The sequence below is a fragment of the Ziziphus jujuba genome, chromosome 4 (assembly GCF_031755915.1).
Source record: "Ziziphus jujuba cultivar Dongzao chromosome 4, ASM3175591v1".
Taxonomy (NCBI): domain Eukaryota; kingdom Viridiplantae; phylum Streptophyta; class Magnoliopsida; order Rosales; family Rhamnaceae; genus Ziziphus; species Ziziphus jujuba.
Genome location: NC_083382.1, coordinates 13,485,824 through 13,508,462, shown reverse-complemented (window position 1 = coordinate 13,508,462; position 22,639 = coordinate 13,485,824). Strand labels below are relative to the sequence as shown.

The 22,639-nt window shown below is 32.2% G+C and overlaps 1 protein-coding gene across 5 annotated transcripts; it reads right to left on the bottom strand.

Moving 5' to 3' along the window:
* Window positions 1-2,322: 2,322 nt before the first annotated feature.
* Window positions 2,323-17,629, bottom strand: LOC107406036 (phospholipid-transporting ATPase 2). 5 transcript variants are annotated; one of them, XM_048471568.2, is made up of 25 exons: window positions 17,483-17,629; window positions 16,584-16,822; window positions 16,112-16,364; window positions 15,048-15,164; window positions 14,321-14,413; window positions 14,050-14,224; window positions 12,656-12,822; window positions 11,429-11,533; window positions 10,869-10,966; window positions 10,620-10,762; window positions 9,564-9,660; window positions 9,314-9,423; window positions 9,060-9,224; window positions 8,068-8,222; window positions 7,896-7,976; window positions 7,614-7,734; window positions 6,804-6,910; window positions 6,510-6,641; window positions 5,888-6,041; window positions 5,091-5,208; window positions 4,814-4,987; window positions 4,501-4,552; window positions 3,726-3,853; window positions 3,397-3,547; window positions 2,323-2,876 (listed from the first exon to the last, which is right to left on the bottom strand). In XM_048471568.2, the coding sequence occupies exons 2-25, from the start codon at window positions 16,706-16,708 to the stop codon at window positions 2,538-2,540; spliced, it is 3,360 nt and encodes a 1,119-aa protein (XP_048327525.1). In that variant the 5' UTR covers window positions 16,709-16,822; window positions 17,483-17,629; the 3' UTR covers window positions 2,323-2,537. The 5 variants fall into 5 exon arrangements, with proteins under 5 accessions (XP_048327525.1, XP_048327524.1, XP_048327523.1 ...); XM_048471567.2 differs by having other exon boundaries at window positions 17,445-17,601; XM_048471566.2 differs by having other exon boundaries at window positions 17,332-17,598.
* Between the last annotated feature and the right edge of the window lie 5,010 nt (window positions 17,630-22,639).

The window sequence follows — 22,639 nt, the reverse complement described above, 5'->3', positions numbered from 1 at the left end:
CAACCTAACATTTTATTGGTGAGAGTGATGGAAGATTTTGCCTCACACCAACCCAACAATGCTGCTCATATCATCTACTCCTAGTCCTTCACAGTTGAGGAAAATTATGACTGTCTAAGCTACCAAACCAAATAGTACAATTAATTTCATTGTTCTTAGAAAAAAGACTTCAATAATGGGATAGACTTTTTTGGCTCCTATTTTGGAATGGATTAAGCATTCAATTGGTTATTTTATATTAGCAACATATGGAGGAGTCCTCAAACCTGTGTCAAAATATATATTTACTTTTTATTTTTTTATTTTATTTTGGGTGGCCTAATAGAAGAGAGTGTTGCTACAATATGCAAATCTTATTTTACGAATATTTTGGGTATCAATTAATGTGGAGTACTACACAAATAGTTGATTAATTTCTCATTCTCATTTATGAGACTCAGGCTAGAGACGGGGAGAGGTTGGCCTTCAAAGCAAACCGCATCTATTGATTCTATTTAATTTTCTTTCATTTTGGATCTTGAGCAACCAAATATGTATATATACCATTCTCAATAAGGACTGGTAGATGTAAAAATGGGGGGACCAATCTAATTCCAGTGGAGATGGAGATGATTGAGCCAAAACCTCGAGATATATGTGTGTGTGTGTGTGTGTGTGTGTGTGTGTGTGTGTGAGTGTCAGGAGAACAAAATAGCATATATAAATCAAATTTGTCTAATTTACAATAAAAGATACGATGACATATCAAAAACATGGTATTATCACAATCTCAATTTAAATTCCCAATTTTAAACCATTAAATAATATATTATCTATATAATTTACCATATTATTATATTGTTCATTATAAATTAAAAGATAGTTTTTAAAAAAATAATTATATGTTTTTAAACAAAACAATCATCCATATATATGTATATATATGTAGGGAAATTCTGTAGTGTGAACCATATCTAAACTGACGTTTTTTTCCGGACCATACCTAAGCTGACATTTTTTTGGAAAAAAAACATCGACTTTTGCTTTGTATGTGTACACAGCATACATAACAAAACCGATGTTTTTTTTTCAAAAAATATCAATTTAGATATAGTCCGCGCACCGTAAAACTACTCTATATATATAACATAGGATAAGCAAAGTAACAACATCCACAGCATCTTATGGGATTTTTTCTACACCCATAAAACATGGCAAGATATGTGTCGGGCAACATAAGTTGGGCCACGTTACCCTAGAGAATACTTATATATATATATATATATATATATATATATATATATTTCAATAATATTATAATTATCCAATTTATTTACTAAATAATATGATAATATTTAATTTATTGGATAAAGTAGCCTAATTTATGTTAGACAGAAATCCACCTATCCAGACATGGTACATCACCTAATAAAATAAAATTCTATATATTTAGAGAGAGAGAGAGAGAGAGAGAGTAATATAGTAAATATAAAAGGATAGCAGTTTTAGGTCATAACAAAAAACCTAACTAAAACACATCTCATTTAATTAACTTGAAATTTATATGAATAAATTAAATTAATGTATAAAAATTAGAAATAATGATAAATAAATAAATATAATTTAATATAAAAATTAATAAAATAATATAAATAATAATATATTATTTAAATGGGTTAAATAGATCAACCCCCATAGATATAACTCGGTAACATGAAATGACACCTAGTAATTATTATTATTATTATTTATGTATAGTTTCTTGCATCTACACCAACCAACCAGTAGTTGCCTTTATTCACCAAAAACAAAAACCAGTAGTTGCCTTTACTCGTTTTCATAATGTTGGCAACTTCGAAAATTAATTCGTTGCCTCCAACACCTTGCACGGCCATCCTCATTTATGATTCAACCCTAACTTTGACACCATCCATTTTTAGTCACCAAGTACATGCTACTCATATATGTATATACACGCACAAAATTAATGAAACATTATTTTGTAATACTATATTAGTATTTTATTCAAATATTTCTTTTTATATTTAGAGCGTTATCAGATCTATTTGTTATATACATTGAATAGTATAGTATTTGCACAAAAACATACTTATTTTGTTTGTTTGTTTCTTATCATATATCTAAATATGTATTATATTAATGCATTAAACAAAAGAAAGCATTAAAATGAACATGAAATGATTACCAACCAGAATAACAATTACTGCTCAAAGAATCTTTCAGCAACCCACTGCCAAAAATGTTTACCATGTAAGTATAGATTATACTCATTATAATACATAAAATAAATTATACTCATCATGATACATAAAACAAAGTCCAGGCAAAATTTTGTACTGACTGAATCATCATTTATTTCAGTGCATGAAGCAGAAGATACACTTTTTATAGTAAATTGCTTCAAGAACCTATATCTGCTACATACATTGCTGATTTACATTTAAATAACAAAAAATGATAGTATTGTTCAGCTTTGAGCTCTGGCAACTATTAATCTGTTTTTGTATATACCTAATTGCTAAAGGTATTTGTATAACTCAGTTATCCTTACAATTTCTGGTGTAGTTAGATGAGGACAATCTGGACTGTGACTGAAAAAAATCAAAAGGTGTTCCAGACCCAAAAGATCTCCTCACAGAATTTGGTGAATCCGACAGTAGCGGTTCGTAGACTGGATTTCGGATCTTGGGTTGAGTTATTGATAACGGCGATATATCTTTCTCTATTGATCGTGGTTGAGGCTCTATGTTTCCCAATGTCAGGATAGGTCCACCCAAACGCTCAGCCTGCTGAAGTGTATTGATTTTACTTGGCCTGTACGTGTAACGGAAGTACTTCAGAGCAAGAATCGGACCCATCCCTGCTGCAACTATGAGCTGCAATGGGAATAAGATTTTCATCAGTATTATACACTGCAGTACAACAATGAATTTAGCTCCTTCAGTGGCCCAAACTTTACGAGTCTTTTCAGGTTACCAACAACCAGATCTTGCACCGTGGATGAGATGATGGCTTAGTCAATTATCTACTTCTTTTCTAGTATGAAACTTTTTGAAGAAAATGAAAGAGATGGAACACAAAACAGCTAACATGAAATGGACCATCCATTCTTGATAAGAACAAGCACAGTTGGTGGTTACCTCAAAAATCCGAAGAGAAAATATAAACGGACAAGCAAAGATCATTGATGTATGAAGGATGTATCGTCTCTGAAGAGGACTATCTAGGGAGTTCCCAATTAACATTTTCAAGTGGCAATGTTATTGAACAATTTTGCTCAGGTGCACTAAATTAAAATTCTGCAGTTTCTAGGCCACCTAAAAATCTAAGGAACCATTGAGAGATGAACAACAATACAAGAATAATCAGTCCAAAAGATAGCAAAAGGAAACTTACACCCAATGTGATCCAATACGATGGTTGTCTACACAAGCGGAACATAATCGTGTACATCCCAGAAGACGGAAGGCCACTGAAGATCCAGTTCATGACATAGAAAAAAAATAAATTCCCCCATATTGCAAGATGTTGTAGTATAGTAAATGAGCTGCAGGTATCAAAGAAAAATGTCAGGTGGTTGGTTATAAACTCAATTAAATTTTACCTTCCAATCTCTTGATTCAGTATTAATTCATAGGAACAAAGCCAATAGTGAAGCTAGTTAAGAAAGAGAAACTTAATTTGGCACCTAAAACTAAAAGCATAATGAGAGGAAGGAAGCATACTTTGTCTCTAAGGCCATTACCAAAGCTTGCAACCAAATACATCCAGAAAGTGCCAACATTGCAACCTCCTCCATTTCACTTTTTTCATAGGCATAGGCATGTATGCTGATTATAAATACAACAATTGCCTGGACATCAAACCTGGTATTAGCATTTATGGATTTAAAAGTAACAGGGAAAAAGAAGTAAGGATAAAAATTAAGTAAATAAAAAAGGAACTTAAAACATATTTTATATGAATTCTTTTACAGTTACAGACATCCCCCGTTGATGATATAGTTTATTCTAACTATTGTAGGAATCCTTGAGCATTATATAGGTAAGAAAACTAATGTGCAACAGGTAGGCTGTCATGGAGTAGAAATCAGAAACACAGATTTTCTATCATTTAACGCTTATCGTTGAAATGGGACATGATACCAACAAAACTTTCAGGACTTGAATAAGTATTTAGGTTAAACTAATGATAGCAAAATGGAACTTTTAACATCAATTGATGGTGAGTCTTCAGTTGTTACCATTGCATCTCACAGTTTCAAATGACCATAACAATTGTTTCACATTAGGACTTTTTCCTTCTTTTTTTTTTTTTTCTTTTTATTTATTTATTTATTTATTTATTTTTATTAGCAGTTCTAAATGGACAGTAGCAAGCATTTAATCCAGAGCGTTAAATTAATCATTCAAGTGAAACTTTAAATTGCTTGGATTGCCTTGAACCAAAAATATAAGGATGTCAATAATAATTGCACCCAAAAAAACTAACAGGACTCACATGGAAAAGGGATCGTCCAAACCACCCAGCGAATGTGCTAGGATTGAGAAGCCTGTCAACCAAAAACTTATTTTCAGTGAGAAATGATTAACAGGTAGTAGAATTTTGTTGGTATAGTGCATGCTTGTTGGCTACAGCATATTCCATATGAAAAACAGTCTGACATGTATTTATTTTCAGTGATAACTGATTAATAGTTGGTAGCATTTTGTTGGTAAAGTGAATGATTGTTGGCTATGGCATATTCCGTATGGGAAATAGTCTGACATGTATTCTTTAAAAACAAAAGGATATTAATGGCAAAGAGACAAACCTTCCTGCTTGGCAATAAAACAAAATTTGTGGATGCTGCATTACAGTTTCTTCACTAAGATCTTTATCAAGGACGCTGACTAGAACAGGGATACTGGTGTAGAAAACATTATAAGCCATCAAGCTAACAGAATTAAAAAGACTGGTTCCTGAGACACCTGAAATAAAAGAGAAACTGAAATTCGTGCTACAGTCAGTACACCTGAAATAAAAAGAGTTCCAAAGAATGGTCATCTCACCAGGTTCAAAATAAGCAAACAATGTTATTAGGAACTCACAAGATTTGGATGAAACATATCACTAGGGATTTGTAAAAGGAATATTGAGATAGGAATGCTGTACGGTTGTAAGAGTAACGCCCATGAACAAGTATCAACCTTCTCAGGAATCTGAACTCTGCAAACCAGGAGAAGAAGCTATAACTACTATCAATTATAATATCTAGTTTAAAGTAGATGTTTAACATAACCAAGACAAATCCAGTAATTTTGTTTGATGACAAGAAAGTTCAGATAAAGATACTTTTGTTAAGTTAGGCATGACAGGTTTGACACCCTAGTAGCAAATAGCATATATACTTCATAAATTAATCATTTCAATTTTTCAGAACTAAATTTTTAATTTTAATTACCAATAAAACACCATTTTCCAAAACAGAAGTTCTATTATTAGATTTAGACTTTAAACATTATCAGATTAAATATCTCTTGGCCAGCAAAGAATCGAGGCCATTATATAACTAACAAAAGAATATAGAAAAACAAGTCGGAAGACGACAAATATTAAGCCAACACAAAAGTTGTTATATTTAATAGTGTCCCTGTGTGTAAACTTGTCCAATAACAGAAAAGAATTTGGGCCTCAAAAAGCCAGTGCAAACAATAAAGTAACAAAAATAGAAGTTGGTAGGAATTAGAATTTAAACATGACATATTATATTTAACATACTTCAAATCAACCAAAACAAAATTATATGCAACTGCAGCAGGAGATAAAAAAGTATCTGGAAAAAAATAAAAAAATCTTACAGCTGCACAAAAGCGCTGCATAATGGTATAAATAGCAAACAACTTACTCCCTATACTATAATCAGCTGCCCTTGCTGCCTGCAGTCCCTCTCTCCCACTAATGCCAACTCCAATGTCAGCTTGTTGTATCATCCTCACATCATTTCCACCATCCCCAATAGCCAACGTTCTATAGTCACAAGATTTCAAAATCTCGACAAGCTGCAAGAGGTAGCAGCGCTTAAAATATGTAGTTATTTTTCCTTCCTTTTCTTCAAAAAGAAGGAAAGCCAATAATAGATATTATTACCAACATTTGTTGTACCCAAAATACAAGAGAAATAATGAGAGAAAAAAGAAAAAAATTAGACCAAAATTACATTAATTTGCAAATTTATTGGATCAGCCTTTCTATTTCTAGAACCTCTTTCAAGTTTTTCTTTTCATTGAAATACTTACACCCTCATGTATTCACTCACTTTTTTTTTTTTTTTTTTTTCCCAATTTAACTTTTAACACCCTGAATCAAGAATAGCTATACAGAATGAAGGATACTGCACCTGCCTAACAAGCACATATAATAGTTTGTGCGTCTATATACAGAAAATATATATTCATTTATTTATATTCATATATAAGGAAAACAATAGAAATAAAACTTAACAAACTTAACAAGGACTACAGGATAACCTGTGCTTTTTGGGATGGCGTTACACGACAGCATATAGCAGTCCTTGACAATATTGCTAATTCAGTAAAAGCTTTGCGATAATGCTTAAGTGCAATTTCAAGAGCCCAGCCATCAACAACAAATGCCACATCCTGTCAAAAGGTAGAATAGGGTCACATTCCTGCTAAGTACAAAATACTTAATAGCTAATGGCCATATGGCATCAAAGTACAGAATTGTTTCTCTATAGAAAACTTCACTTCATTCATACAAAACATCACTTATGATAAAAAGGATCAGAAATAGAGTTGTACCTTAGGTTCTGAAGTTGTGATTCTCATTGTAAGTAAAACTCTCTCCAAATTTCGACGAACTTCATCCTCAGTTTTGCCATCAATTAACAGAAGCTGACCTTTTGGCTCTGTCAAGTCACAGAAGAAAAAGATTAATGACACCTAAAATTTGATCATACAGAGGAAAACCATATTTTTACAGAAGTTTTGGAAAGCAACATACAATGTAATTTCATTAAGTTAAAACATGAACAAGGACCAGGCAGAGTACAAAATACAGAAAATATTCCTCTCTAACAACCACCATTCGGCCATAGGCACCTTTGCATCCTCCAAGGGAAATAGAAATAAAAATCAAGAATAGGTAGGAAAAGCTACAATAACCGACGAAAGAAAGTAATAATTGACAAGAGACCAAAAGCATCGACGTGAAAAATAGATTAACCAGTAAGATGACTTTCAAACTGGTTTGCCATCTCCAAAAATCATAGGACCAGAGGCATAATTGAACAAAGATGTCAGATTGTCCTTCTAAGGCCCAATCTTACTTCTCTTTATTAATTATCTTTTACTCTGAAGAATTTTACTCGTTGATTTTCAGCATTTTAAACAAATTCAGAAATGATTATCTATTTGACTAAATAATATGACAATAAAGGCAAAAGGTATATAGAAGCAACAAGCAAATCGTTAAAACAAGAGACTTACATTGCAATGTTTTTAATCAGCCATTAACAGCTTATTCATAGTCTCATAGGAAAGCTTTTCTATTTGTTTAAGGATTTAAGTAACAAATTATATAAAGAGAAATCATCCAGAAAATATTATTACCTGGAGAAACAAAATTGCAAGAAAGAGCAATCTGAATGGCAGTATTCTGCTTGTCTCCAGTAAGCATCCAAAAATTTATTCCTGCCTTTCTCAGTGTTTCAATTGTTTCTGGTACACCATCCTGAATTCAAAATGTCATGACAAATATCAGTACCAGTAAACTCCAGATTTAATACCTGATAAGAGCTCCTCCGCAACAGTCAATCTATGATTAGAAGGAAATGAAGACATGTTACTTTTATGATGACAGTTAGATTTCAAAGCCCTATTGTAAAAACTCACCTGTAAACGATCCTCTATTGCAGTAACTCCAAGGACTTCCAAATCATGCTCTAGTCTTTGACAGACCTCAGCTATTCTCCACTACACAAATAGTGCATTTTAAAGTAAATAGATGGAAAAGTCATAAATATGTGAGTAATTCAGATCTTGTGTTTTGAGATGTTCCCTGTACCTCTCTATCAACCAATGTGCTACTAGCCTCCTTAAACATCAAAGACCAATCTTGATATTCATCTTCCCCTAACTCACGCCAAGCTAGACAAAGTGTACGCAGGCCCAATTGAGCATATTGATCAACAGCTTCAACAAACATCCTCGTTTGCTGCCCTGAAGTATAATTTGAACTATCAAATATGAACCTTTTTTATGATTAATCAAATTGTAAAATTTCTAGAATTTAAGATAATTTGAACTATCAAATCTGAACCCTTTTTATGATTAATCAAATTGTAAAATTTTTAGAATTTAAGAAACGTGCTACTTTAGAAGCCTGATGTGTAAAAGCTCATATACAACCCAAAACATAGATTGAACACATAATCCATGATGGTTGCACAGGAAGAAAATAACAATCATTGGCAAACAGCAAGGTTTAAACAAGAAATACAGCATTGGTCCACGGCCAGGAAGCCAGTAAATGCTAACATACTATGTAAAGCTTGTTTCAACAATAAATTTTGACAAAGCAAATCTATAGTGTAGACACCATAAAAATGCTTTCATGTAACAGTAATGAAGGGTGCAACACAAGAACTTGAAACATTGAAATGTGGTAACAAACACCAGTACCAAAAATGAAGCAATGCAAGTACGAGTCACGCCCTGGAAAACTCAGCAGGTCAAACATTAAGAAAGCATCCAATCACATTACATATATTGCTTACGTTCTGAGAAAGTACCAGAGGACACCACTTGAAACAATAATAAAAAAGGATATATTATGTTATGTTTGCTTGAAATTTTTTTCATATATTTTTATGATTTTCTTGCTAAAAGCCTAAAATCTAGGTTGAGGATTAGATTTGCACTCAATATCTAAATGTGGATCCACTTGACAGTTAATGATTCATAAATTAACTCAAATCTATGAACACACGTTATAATGTTATTAGCCAATAAATAGCACCAACAAATAACAAAAGCAAAAACCATTTTCACTATTACCAGTGTATGCATAGGGAAGAATTGCTTCATCTGCACCCTTTGATAAAAGGATAATCTTTCCATTCTGGCAATCCTTCACCACAACTGACATTCTTTTTCTATCAGAAGTGAACTCCAGAGTTTCCAAAACTTCATATCGAATTATTGAAGCATTGAACTTAATCTCTGCAATATGTGTAGTTGAATTATTAACATTATCATGAATTCATGATCAGAATCGTTCTGCCTAAAAAGGCAAGACAAATAATTCTTACCAAAAATGTTTGAATTTTTATTAAAAAAAACCATATGCAACTGAGCAGCAGCTTGGACAAGTGCATCCTCATCCTGAGACTGTGCCTTGTACAAGATATCCCCACTTTTACTACAAAGAATAGAAGAAAAGAAACTAATCACCAAAATTACAAAAGTGCATCCATACTTTTAAGTAGAATAAAATATATGACAGATTCAATATGGATAATTGCATAATCCCAGCACATTTAGCTGCAATAGAAGAATCACCTTTGAATAGGTATGACTGTGTTACATATTGCCATAATTGTCACAAAACGTATAACATCAGGAGCGCCAGAGGCAACAGCATTGAGCAATCTTGCATCTTCAAATTAAAGAATAAAATCATAAGAAAGTCAATATCTAAAATAAATAAATAAATAAATGCATTAAGAGCTTAAGAATATCTAAAAGCTGCCACATTTGAACTAGTAGAGCATTGCATGACTGACATTATAAAGTAGAAACAATCCCTATCAATTTCCTTCATAGCATAAAGTATTAACGCTTCTACTAACATAAGCACAGAATAAACTTGACAATAAATTTGATCTAGGAGAAAGATCCTTTATAAAGGACTATTTCTAGTCAGCTTTGATTACGTATACCACTGAGTTAACAGGATAAATGTAGCTGGCCATGCAGTTGACACAGAATCTGGTGCAGGACAACACCGACATGCAATTTCCCACAATTTCTTGCCCTATTAGGTAGGTTAGGTCCAACAGGTTAGGTTGATTAGTGTTCAGCAACTTCAAACCTTAATGAGTAGATCATATATATTGATCCAACAATCAACTAGACTACGATAAAATTAGAAAAACAAGAGAAGAGGGTAGAAAGCAAAATGGGAGAAAATCCAAGAGGATGACAAAAAAAAACAAGAAGCAAATAAGTCATATAATCTTTGTACTAACTCTCTACCCCAAATTAACATTCATGTATCATGAAAAGGAGAATAACGAGACTATTTATACACTAAATACCCAGAAAATGTAAAACCGTACCCCTTACAATGAAATGGTTTATGCTATTGAGTTTTTATTTTAGCTTTGTTTGCAAGGTCATGCTGAATGTTTTTTCACTCATTACTTGTATATTGTAATATATTGTGAACTGCTTTAAGGTAAGACAGCTGGTTCCATTGCACTTCTAATTACTTTTATTGGATGTTCATGTTTCTCATAACAAAGAAAGAGTGAGAAATTAAAAATACAACAGGTATATGCAACAAAAAAGACAAGGTAAGGTAACAAGGAAGGGAGTCTTAGTAAAAGATCAAACCTTTCAATGCATCTCCTGTCTCATTTCCATAGAAAATTCCATTGATACAACACCTTCTAAAGATCATTTTATTCTCGGTTAGGGTACCAGTTTTGTCAGTCAAAATGTACTCAACTTGTCCCAGGTCCTCACTAATTGCTGTACTGCCACATGTTACATACACTTTTTATACACATATTTGAAGAAAACTTGTGACTTTTCCTAACATAGTTGAAAAAATATTTGCATCCCAAGGCCAAATAAACTCACTTTGCTGCATGGGCTGGAGTACCAGTTTCATGGTCGATCATTTCATTATCCCAATCAATAAACTTTGCATATAAGCTCTTTACAAGGTCGAGAGAAACCTGAAAAAGATAGAACAATAAACTTTTCAAGGATCATGACAAGTGTTCCTCAATATTTAATACTTGACTCCGCTATGGATGAAAATATATCAAACGACAAATCAAGTCTCAAAAGTATTCAACAATGCACCATATCATGATCCCAATACCTGGTGCATAAAACAAAGTAAGCTTTAAATAAGCATTCCTATTCAAACATACACCAGTATTGGATGAGTACTTGCATTTACAAGCATACATCATGAAGTTTCTTCCAAAAATTTACAACATAAATTCTGAGAAATCTTTAGTTTGTGTTCTCAAACACTAGTAACAAGTTTCTATGATTTGATATAATTCCAAAAGGGAAAATAATAATAATAATAATAATAATAACAACAACAACAACAACAATCATGCTCAACCACAGAACACCAGTGTAGAAAATCCAAAATCATGAGAGCTGAAATGCACCAAAATTACCTTAATTGATATGGGTATCATGATAGAACAAAGTAGTTCAAACCGAAGAGGGATGACTAATAGTTCATACCACGGACCCTCCTCTGGGTATAGGACATACCATTGCTGCAAAGGAGAATAAGAGACATTGCAAATATTTAATAATTATTAGTACAATATTATATAACAAGTGAAAAGATAAGTAAAGAATAAAATCACTTAAAAGTCAACTAAGATAATGAATCATGCAATTCCTTTTTCTCCTTTTCTCTTTCTAACAAATATATTGAAACTGACATTTTGGACTAAAGGCACAAATGAATTCATACCCAAAAAATCAAATACAAATATAGTGAAACCAATATTTCGGACTGAACGCAAAGGAATTCACACCCAAAAATTAAATAGATAAAATAACATTTTAAATAAATTATATTACTTCAAAAAAAAAAAAAAAAAAAAAAAAAAGGGGACAATCATCAATGGTATCCTGTAGACTGAAAACCCTTGAAGAAGTTCACAACTATAATTCAGAATGCTTATCAACACACACAAACATAATACTACTAAACTTGATTAAAAAATAAAAAGGACTGTAAACAGTCAAGTACTGACAGCAATAAAACAAACAAGTAAAAAGTAAACTTACAGTCACAGAGCAAACACAAATTACACAGATTTAGCTTAAACGTTTATCTTGTTAAACATGACGTTTTAAAATGAAACTCTAAAGAATTTCCAACGTGATTATAAACCAACTAAAGATATTCCTTAGCATTGCCCGCACATCCATATGAAAACGATTCCCTTTCAGTATCCAAAAACCACCAGTGGAAATGTTATTCATGCAGCAACTATATAATCTATATTTGGATCAAAAGCAGGAACAATAGCAAACATCAAATCAGAAAGACAGCAATTATGACATGCAATAAGAACCTATGAAATCAACTTTTCAAATATCAATAACATCCTTTTTTTAAGTCAAAGAATTGAAGACAGAGTTTAAGGTATGGTTAAAATCAGTGAGATGTGACACCACACTACAGAATGCAGCCCATTAAACAAAACAAATAGGCTTGTGAAATGCTTGCCACCATGATAAATTTTTCACTCTTTATTAGCATAGTATCTAGAAAGATTGAAATATAGCAAAACACTTCAAACAAGCGAACTGTTCAATAAGTAACATAAAATAGCTATATGCCAAACACTTAACCTCATAAAAGTAGAACAATGGTGGCATACCTTCCTTGCTTCTGTATCCTTCCATACATTACCAGCTACGCCTAGAACCATAACAACCACAATTTGAAAAATAAATATAGCTCCGGTCAATTTGTCAATCATAGCATCCACAGCTGTAAGCTTTGGTTCAGGTATGCCCCTACTCATACCCAGCTTGGTTTCATTGCCTGATAAAAATAAGAAGCATAGAAGATTCATAACTAGCAATTGTTTCAAGCTGGAACTCATAAATTAAATCCACAGGACCCATAAACAGCCACTTGCATTTCAGCCAATAGCTTCTAAACTTCTTCAAAATAGCAAAACTTTCACTCAGTCAAAATTTTTTTAAATTCATAATCATTTAGAAGACAGTGTAAAAGAAAGAGTGATGTTAGCATATTAACATGAGACTAGAATAATTTTAACTAAAACGAATGTGTACTATAAAATAGACAGTAAAGGCAACCTAAACTCTCGTTTCTATTTTTCCCATTATATAGTTAATTTACATCACCAGTGAAGAAAAAACCCTCATATTATGCAATCCAATCACATTTTTCTTGCTTAAAGAATGTTATGGAAACAATAAGGTCTTGCAAAAATTTAATATCAGACTTAATATTTTGATAAGGGAGAAATCAGAATTATGCATTTTTACAGCATAATCCTTCCAAGACAGTGTTGATAAAAAGAAATAAAAATAACAATTTACAGTATTGATAAAAATAAATAAAAATAACCATTTATAAGTCTTAGCACCGTAAGTAAAGCTTATCAAACAGGATCTTAAAACCTACCAAAAGATTATTCAGATCCTAACTGCATAAATCCCAATCTATGCTAAAATAAATCCAAAAAATTAGGTTGGATGGTAGATTAGCATGGGTATATGCGAACTAACTGTTCATGGATGAGCAAGAACAGAATGATGGAAAGCAAGAATATAAGGATGGAATGAGCCTAAATCATAAACCCATTCCACTTCCCAAAAATCTGAGTCAAACCCAGAGAAATCTTGCTATGACAGGCCTAAGGAAACTACAATTAACCAAATTAACTGTCTTGCTGCCATTCCCAGTTTCCTCTCGCATAAGCAAGCAATATCTTACTAAAGAAAGCTTTCATCAGGTGAAATTTTTTCGAAAAGTTTGTTTTTTTTTTTTTTTTTTTTTTTTCTTTTTCCTTTACATAACATGCACACAACCCGCCCCCCCCCCCCCCCCCCAAACCCCCTCTCTCTCTCTCTTTTCTTTTTTCAAAATAAAGAACACCAAAGGAAAAAGGAAAAAACGAACCCAAAAAAAAACGTACAGACAGTTAGATAAAAAAAGAAAAAATAAATAAATAAAGCTTGCATGAAAAGTAAACGAGTGTACAATTAATTATGAACTTGACAATTCATGTAAACTTGCCTGTGTAGACAGCTACTCCACAAGCCCACTCTGTGTTTCGCAAGTAACATGACTGAAGAATTGTGTTATTAATGGTTAATGGGCACACATCATTATCAATAAATGGAGGAAATAATCGCAAATTTGCATCAAATCTTCTAATGTCCTTATCTGGAATAGGACACTCAATTACACCCTGCAAAGAGAGAGAGTGAGAAAAACAATATTGCATAGTCCTCCACTATGACAAGTGGAGATGCAAACGAACAAAATCTCTGTAAGGAAGTCTCGCCTTGATTTTGTGCAAGAGTTCAAGATCAATCCCCATGCAAGCAGATGGAATGACCCTTGTCTTAAGATCAGTTTCACCATCTAGGGCAGCAGTCTACAAGGACGTAAATAAGATCAGTTTCACCATCTAGGGCAGCAGTCTGCAAGGACGTAAAAACTTAGGCAGAAAAAGAAACGCCAGATTTTTGGGATACTACTGCTCCACTCTAAAGAGAAATTTGATGGAATGTAAAACATATGGTTTATTCATAAATTGAATATTCCTTTATATGTGTCTGAAACAATGTCAAGCAAGATGATAGAAAAGTTAAGACCAAAGCCCCTAGGAGGGTTTCAAATCGAATTTACTATGTATTTCAACATGCATATTGAAAAGTAACAAAGCTACAAGCCCCTTTGACTGAGCTTAGGCATGCTTAGCTTATATATACCCATGTACCCTCCTAGATACTTGTATTTAGAAGAAAACGGTGGAGAATCAGAGGTCCTGCCACACTAAATCAAAAAATGCAATCACAATAAGATATCAAACCCAACACTAAGAGCATATAACACTTCAATCTAAATGCTTACAAAGAGAGGAGGGGGGGGGGAGGAGGGGGGGGGGGGGGGGGGGGGGGGAACCTTTGCTTTAACGCCCAGAAAACAAAGGAAAAGTAATCTGTTCCTAAAAGTTAAAGTTCAAAACTTAGCCTATCCATATACATGATCATGGCATGGATATTTACCTCTATGTAGCACTGGCCTTGTGGATCAGAGGTTCCAATCAAAACAAGATCACATGGCACTTCATCATTCTCCCGTAGCCATATTATATTACCAACATGAATATCCTGTGCCTGAATCTACAAGTGGATACCACCAATGCACAAAAGGACACATCAACCAGTTAGTTCCACAAAGTTTAAGTTAGCAGAGAATGAATATCTAATCCAGAGACCATAGGAAACTGAAGAAGCAATCCAAAAAGGAAGAAAGCAGTGTATTCAACAAATTTTTCGCTATGCTTGGGCATGTATGAAGTTTTTCTGCATCTTAGATACAGGCAATTAAAGGATGGTAGGATGAAATGATCCCGCCATATACATAACAGGTCTGCCAGATTTAAAACCTTCATTGGAAATACGAGGTAATCTAAGCATCAGGAATGTATGGCCATAGTACTTTTTAAACACTTATATTAACTTTTACCATCAACAAAAAACTTCATTTTTCCTAAAATGATTTCCAGCTGGAAAATGTGAGTTAATGGTTTTTTAGCAGGAGTGCAGGCTGGAAAGAAGCGTCTGATATAGACATACAAATAGCATGTTATTACATCTATCATTTAATTTTTACATCTCACTTTCTACAAGTTTGAAGTATCTCAATTATGACTAAGCAACCCAGCTCTAAAGCAATATATCATGTGACAACAGTAAGGAGATATAGATACACAGAATTAACCCAGTATGTAAAAAGATTTATATATACAAATGAATGCAAAAAGATAACCCCTGCCAATGACAGCCCTAAGCGATGTTGACCATGCATATTACTTTAGGTTCTTCTAGCCAACACCATCAATGAAAATAAACAATATGTGAGCCATAAGCAGACATTGAAATCTCGTTAACAGAAAAACCAATTGACGATAACTGCTACAATAGACAAACGAGGTAACTATATAGCAAATCAATCAATGACAATCAAGTTGTTCATTTTATCCACTTAAAAACAATGCAAACTAACTTTTTTTATTTTATTTTTTTCCTCTTCCATAAAATTGCAAAGCATAAAGAAGAATACAAACCACAGAAAGAGAAAGATGACTACTAAGAGGTTTTAATACATGTTTTTTAATGCCCTGCTTGACAACCCAAACTTCTTTCTCATTTGCTTTCTTGTCTGAGAGATATCTGTTGTAATCATCCCATGCCTCTTTCGTTGCAGAGACCGCAAAAATGAAAATAAGCGGACCCCATGTACTGGCAGGATTTACTGGTGTAATAAGCGACCATAACTGAAGACAAGCTATCAGCAAAAAGTACTGGTTCATAAAGCGGCTGCAAACAGAACAAAATTTATAAGAGAACAGAAAATGTTGGGAGAATGAGAACCCACATCACATTCTAAAGATTTCAAAAATATAGGGGCTGCTCATTAGTCATCAACCATTAAACAGAAAGAACTAACTCTTGCCTTGAACACTTCCCTTAATCAACATAAACCAGCAGTTCTACATTAACCAAATATAAGATTAACAGCACCAATTGAAAAATCACCTGAACTGTTCCAATAAATTTTTTGGGAGGAAGTTCAACACAGTATACTTCCTATTCGATATGCGGTTGTCACAATATAAATCATAAGTAGATTCATCATCGTTGATGTAGACATAACGCTTCATTCTTGAATTGGAAGCGTATGGTAAAGTTGAAATGTTTATTCCAAGTTCATAATTACACTCAAAAATAATTTAGAAGCACTGCTACAAGAAGCATGGCACACAAAGTTCAATATCCTGCAAAATAGTTTGAAAAAAATATATATTTATCAAAAGATAATAAACATTCATATCACATATAAAGGACCCCAATATAAAAATAAAAATAAATCTATAAACACAGTATGATGTAGGACAGCAACAACAATTCTAAGTATAAATGACACTTAAAATAACAATATAAGAAACAAAAATACAAACAAGATTATTTTCCATGCAGAGAAGATCAAAGAATTTAGAGTTTTGGCAAAGCTTATCGATGGGGGGTTCAACGGAGGAAAAGGGTTATGAAAGAGAATTTGAATTATAGAAAGTTTTGAAATAGAATTACAAAAAAAATAAATAAATAAAAACTACTTTTGGTTGATAATCTGAGCTATGAACGAGCTGCGATGCTCGGAATCGACCCGATACGAAACGGTGTCGGATCTCTGGGATGATAAAAAAGATAATTTCTTTTTTTTTTTTTTCCGGTTTCAGAAGAGAAAAAGAATCAGAGGTAAAGTGAGGAAGACGACGATACCGACCCTAGGTCCAAATTGAAGACTTCTTCATTTTCAGTCTCAAAGAAACGAAGAAAAACATCATCACCAACCAAACCAATAAAATAGATTAGAGGAGCTTAATATAATAAGCAAACCATCTATCCAGGAATAAAGACGACAAGAACTGCATTACAGCAATGGAGAAGAACGCTTTGCAGATCTGGTTTTCGTTTGGCTTTTCGGGATGAAATGTTGGATCGGTCTTTTTTGGTTGAAATTTTTGGTAATAGAAACTGTTTTCTGAAAAACAATAAAAAATAATAATAATAATAATAATAATAATAAATAAATGAATAAAATTATATACTATAAAAGTTTGGATTTAAGACTTTATTTAGTTTGACCAGCAATCTATTTATTCAAAAATAAATAAATAAATAAATAAAGCAATCTACTAACATAAAAATAATACTAATAAATAATACCCAATTAAATACCAAGGAAAATAAATTTAAATATTTGCACCGTATTTTTGGACTTTGGAAAATTGAATTTGAAATTCATAGAATTAAAATTTCGGAATTTGAATTCCACCTATAAAAATAAATTTGATAATTTTAATTGTTTAATAATCCAAATAAATGATTTTTATTTTTTTCCAAATCTGTACCATCTTTGGCATGGATAATGATGTCAACCGAGTTATATCACCTCGTCGATTTATTTTTGGTTATTCTCACCCAAAAAAAATAATTTAATTACGTTATAAAATAGTTATATATATATATATAATCTTTTTATTTGATAAGATTTTCATAAAATATTTTATTTGTTAATTTAGAAACATTTATGCATTACAAAACGTTAGGACATATTCTAAGTATTCCAACTTTTTTTTTTCTCGAGAAATTCTAAAAGGTAAAAACTTTTCTTGATTGATTTTGCAATACTAGCATGGGAGTTTTTTTTGCCCTTCTACCATAATTGATTTTGCAATTTCTCTTTCGCCCTTTTATAAAATTTCAATTTTTTTTTTTTTCATTTTACCCTTTTTCTAACCTTTAAGCTAGAATATCGTTACCAAACAAAAAGGCAAGAATATATTGTCCACCTATTGTAGATCTACTTAGTATTATGGATGTCAAAATATTTATCAATTTTATATACTAAATAATTGGTGTTATAATATTGTTGAATGATTATTTGAAAAATATATATTATAGATTGACATATTTATACAAATAAATTTTTAAATAAATAAATAAAAATAAATTAAATACTAACACAACATCAACAAGGATCATTTCATAAATAAATTAAATAGATATTTTAAAAACTTTAGTGTCATTGTTATTGATCAATAGGAACAGGAATATCATGTCTAGCTATTATTGATCATGACTTTATGAGGAGAAGGTTTGATCCTCTCTCAAATTCTTTAGGTTTACCCAAAAAAAAAAGAAAAAAAAGGGCACAACTTAATTGGATAAGTGGTTGAGGGGGTATGCTACATTACATGAAAGCTTATTTCTTCAAGAGCAATGGCAAATCCAAGATAGTGGTTATACACACACACACACACACACACACACACATATATATATATATATATGATTTTCTTTCATTGTGAACAATAAGTACAAGATTTGTTCGTTTTAAAAAATTATATAAATGAAATGGAGATCCACATTCTATAAGTTTAAGCTTTTGAAATTAATAGTAATTCATTATGCTAGGTTCAAAACTCAACAATTCCACCTAAAGAATTAAAAACATATATAAGAAACCAGAAAGAATACTAAAAATAGGCGAGCCTACATGTGAGGGGGAGTGTTAAATAAATAGTAAGCCAAGCACTTTAGTCCCCTACATGGTGCCAAGCCATGAATAATGAATACCAAGCTCTGTTTACTAATCATACCTGGGATCTTGTTCCCCCCTCCTTAGATCAGAATGTTGTCAGTTGTAAATGGGTGTTTTGCATAAAAACGAATTCTAATGGTACAATTAAATGGTATAAAGCTCGACTCATGACTAAAGATTTTCATCAACGTCCTAGCATTGACTATTCTTATACCTTTAGTCTGGTTGTTAAACCTATAATCATTCGTATTGTTCTCTGCCTTACTTTATCTAATAATTGGCCCATCAGACAAATGGATGTCAACAATGCTTTTTTTCATATTACTTTTTAAGAACAAGATTTCATGACTCAACCTCCTGGTTTTATAGATGCATCATCTCCCTCTTATGTATGCAAACTCAACAAGGCCATTTATGACCTCGAGCAAGCTCTTTAGACTTAGTTTACTAAGCTTCAAAACTTTCTGTTTCAATATGGCTTTATTCACTCTCAGTCTGATTCCTCCCTATTTATTTTTGCATAAGGTTGCACTTTGCTTTATTTGCTGGTCTATGTGGATGATTTAGTGCTCACTAGAAATGATAATGCTTTTTTAACTCAGTTTATTGCTTCTCTTTCCAATTGCTTTTCAATGAAGGACCTTGGACCGTTGAAATACTTTTTGGGCATTGAGGTTTTATCTACATCAACTAGTTTATTTCTCACTTAGTAGCACCATCTCAAGATCTCTTGGCCAAAACCAATATGGTTTAGTCCAATGCCATGGATATCCCATGTCCATATCATCCTCTTCTTCTTTCAATGGTACTCCTCTACAATTAGCTACATTTTACTGTCAAGTTGTTGGTAGTCTCTAGTATTTGACTTTCACCAGACCTGATATTGTCTTCATGATGAACAAACTGTCCCAGTACATGCATTGTCCAATTGAACTCCATTGGATTGCTATTAAACATCTTCTACGCTATCTCAAAGGCATAGTTTCATTTGCTCTATCCCTTCACCATATGTCTCCATTGCTTCTGCATGCTTTTTCGGATGCTAACTAGGTTGACAATAAATACGATTGCACATCCACAACTAAAAATGTTGTCTTCTTAGGTTGCAATCCAATCTCGTGGTCTTCTCGCAAGTAGAGGTCTATCTCTAGGTCTTCCATGAGTATCGAGCCGGCCCATACCACTTCTGAAATCTGATTGTTAATTTCTCTTCTTCAAAAGCTTCATGTATCTTTCATCTCCACCAGTCATCTACTAAGATCACCTTGGTGCTACGTATGTGTCTGCTAATCTTAAGCTCCATTCCAAGATGAAGCATGTTTGTATTGACTTTCATTTGTTCGAGGAAAGGTTGCTAATGGTTCTCTTCGTGTTTCCCATGTTTCAAGTCATTACCAACTTGCTGATGGCCTCACAAAATCTCTTGGCCGACAACAATTTCGGTTTTTCATATCCAAGCTTTGTGTCCTTAACCGACCAAAAACTTGCAAGGGCATAACAGGATAATCACTCATATCTCACTTTTGTTTTGTATCACTTATCCTTTCTATGTATATCTATTAGGTAGTATATTTATCTTTTCTGTTACAACCGGTGTACAATGTGTATATATATATATGTGTGTGTGTGTATAACCATTTATCATTAATAAGAAATCATACTTTCCATCAAACTCTCTATATATCTTATAGTAATTAGTAAAAATATGACAGATGCTCAACTACGGAAGCATAATGCTCAACTACAAAAGCATAATGCTCAACCTCGGGTATGATTCCATATTCCTTCTCAATAAATGAAAAGATGCTCATTCCTTCGTCAATTAAATTCCCATGATTGCAAGTTGATAGAACTCCAACAATTGTTATACGATCTAGTACAAAACTTTTCCTAGTCAGTTCCTCAAAATTTTCTAAGGTCTCAAATGTAGGCCATTGAGGGCTATACCATTATTATAGTGTCTCAAGATATCAAATTTTCATTAAAATTAGCAAAAATTTTCATAACATAATCAATCAACCCAACTTTAGAATACATTTCCATAAGTGGACTAACAACAATTGCATTTGAATTCATACCCATTTTAACAAGCAAAGAACAGATTTGACTATCCTAATCTGTTGGAAGGTTATGAAGCATGGATATGTGCAGGAGGTCTGCATATCATTTGATATGTATTCAAGCTTCGACATGCTTGGATATCATACTTATTTTTATAATAATTTATTTTTTTTGGATATGCTTAGGATACGTCTTGGATACATGTTTGATATGCTAAGATATGTTTTTTTTTTTTTTTTAAACTTTAGATTGGAAAAGTTAATGAAGGGTAAGAAGTTTTATAACCAATTAGATTATTATTTTTTTAAATCTTACAAGTATATGACCTTAGATTTGAGGAATAATGAAGAATATGAAAAAAAAATTTATTTGTTTTTATAGATCATTGTTAGATTGGTACTGGAAATAGAGAATAATTATAAATCTAGAAATAGATGAATTAATAAACAACTAGAGTTCCAATGCATGTCAAACATGTGTCATTTATCATTATTATCAAGAAATTAAAATTTAATTTAACATCAAGCTTCAACGTAATTAATATTTATATTAAAAAATGCAATTAAAAGCCATGAAACATTTAACATCTATATAGAACCATCATGTAAAAGAATTTCAGATATATAAAACCATCGGAGTCTCAAAGTATCGGTATACTATTTTTTTTTTTTTTTTTTGGAAAAATAGTATCAGCGTATCCCTGTCTTATTGTATCTGACTTACGTATTCGAATTAGTGGTTTTTAGCTGAAACAAAATCGAAAACAGAGCTCAATATACTGCTCTCATTGTGAACTAAATTGGCCTAAAATTTTCTCTCATTGTCAGCACGAAAAGTAACATAACATGCTTTGCAAATCATATATATACTTGTAAGGTGTCGAAGCTTTGTTATTTGAAAAGTTTTATTTCCAACTAAACTTCAATCATATGGCATTAGAGACTTCAAATTCAAATGATCAAGTGTATTATCATCAGCCTAAAAACTCTTCTTTACTATTGAACCTAAAGACTCTTTTTTACTCCATTCTATATTCTTTTCTATAGCAAAAAAAAAAAAAAAGTAGAATCGTTTATATTTATTCAAAACAGAAGGAAAATTTTTAAGAAAATGCTAGAATATGAAAACTATATATATAAAAAAGAAGACATATGCAACAAAGAGCAAAATTAATAAAAGAGAATAAAAGGGAGAATGAACCTTGAATCTAATTGTATATGACCTTAAAGCTTATAGTTGAAGTACTTAACCTCAACAATTCTCAAGCAAATATCTGTGAAGTCGATTCTCAAGCAATTATATAAGATCATCAATGGGTGTATTAGACCTATAAACGAAACAAATAGGAACCATTATTTTCACTTCAAATGTCATATTTAATTTTTTTTTTTTATAAGAGTGATGCTTTTATTCTCTTTTAAAAACT

Coding starts and splice junctions, on each gene's coding strand:
- LOC107406036 (XM_048471568.2), bottom strand. CDS start 16,708: ATGAAGCGTTATGTCTACATCAACGATGATGAATCTACTTATGATTTA. Junction 14,225..14,320: donor AACTCTTGCACAAAATCAAG/GCGAGACTTCCT, acceptor CTCTCTTTGCAG/GGTGTAATTGAGTGTCCTAT. Junction 9,661..10,619: donor GACAGGAGATGCATTGAAAG/GTTTGATCTTTT, acceptor TTTAATTTGAAG/ATGCAAGATTGCTCAATGCT.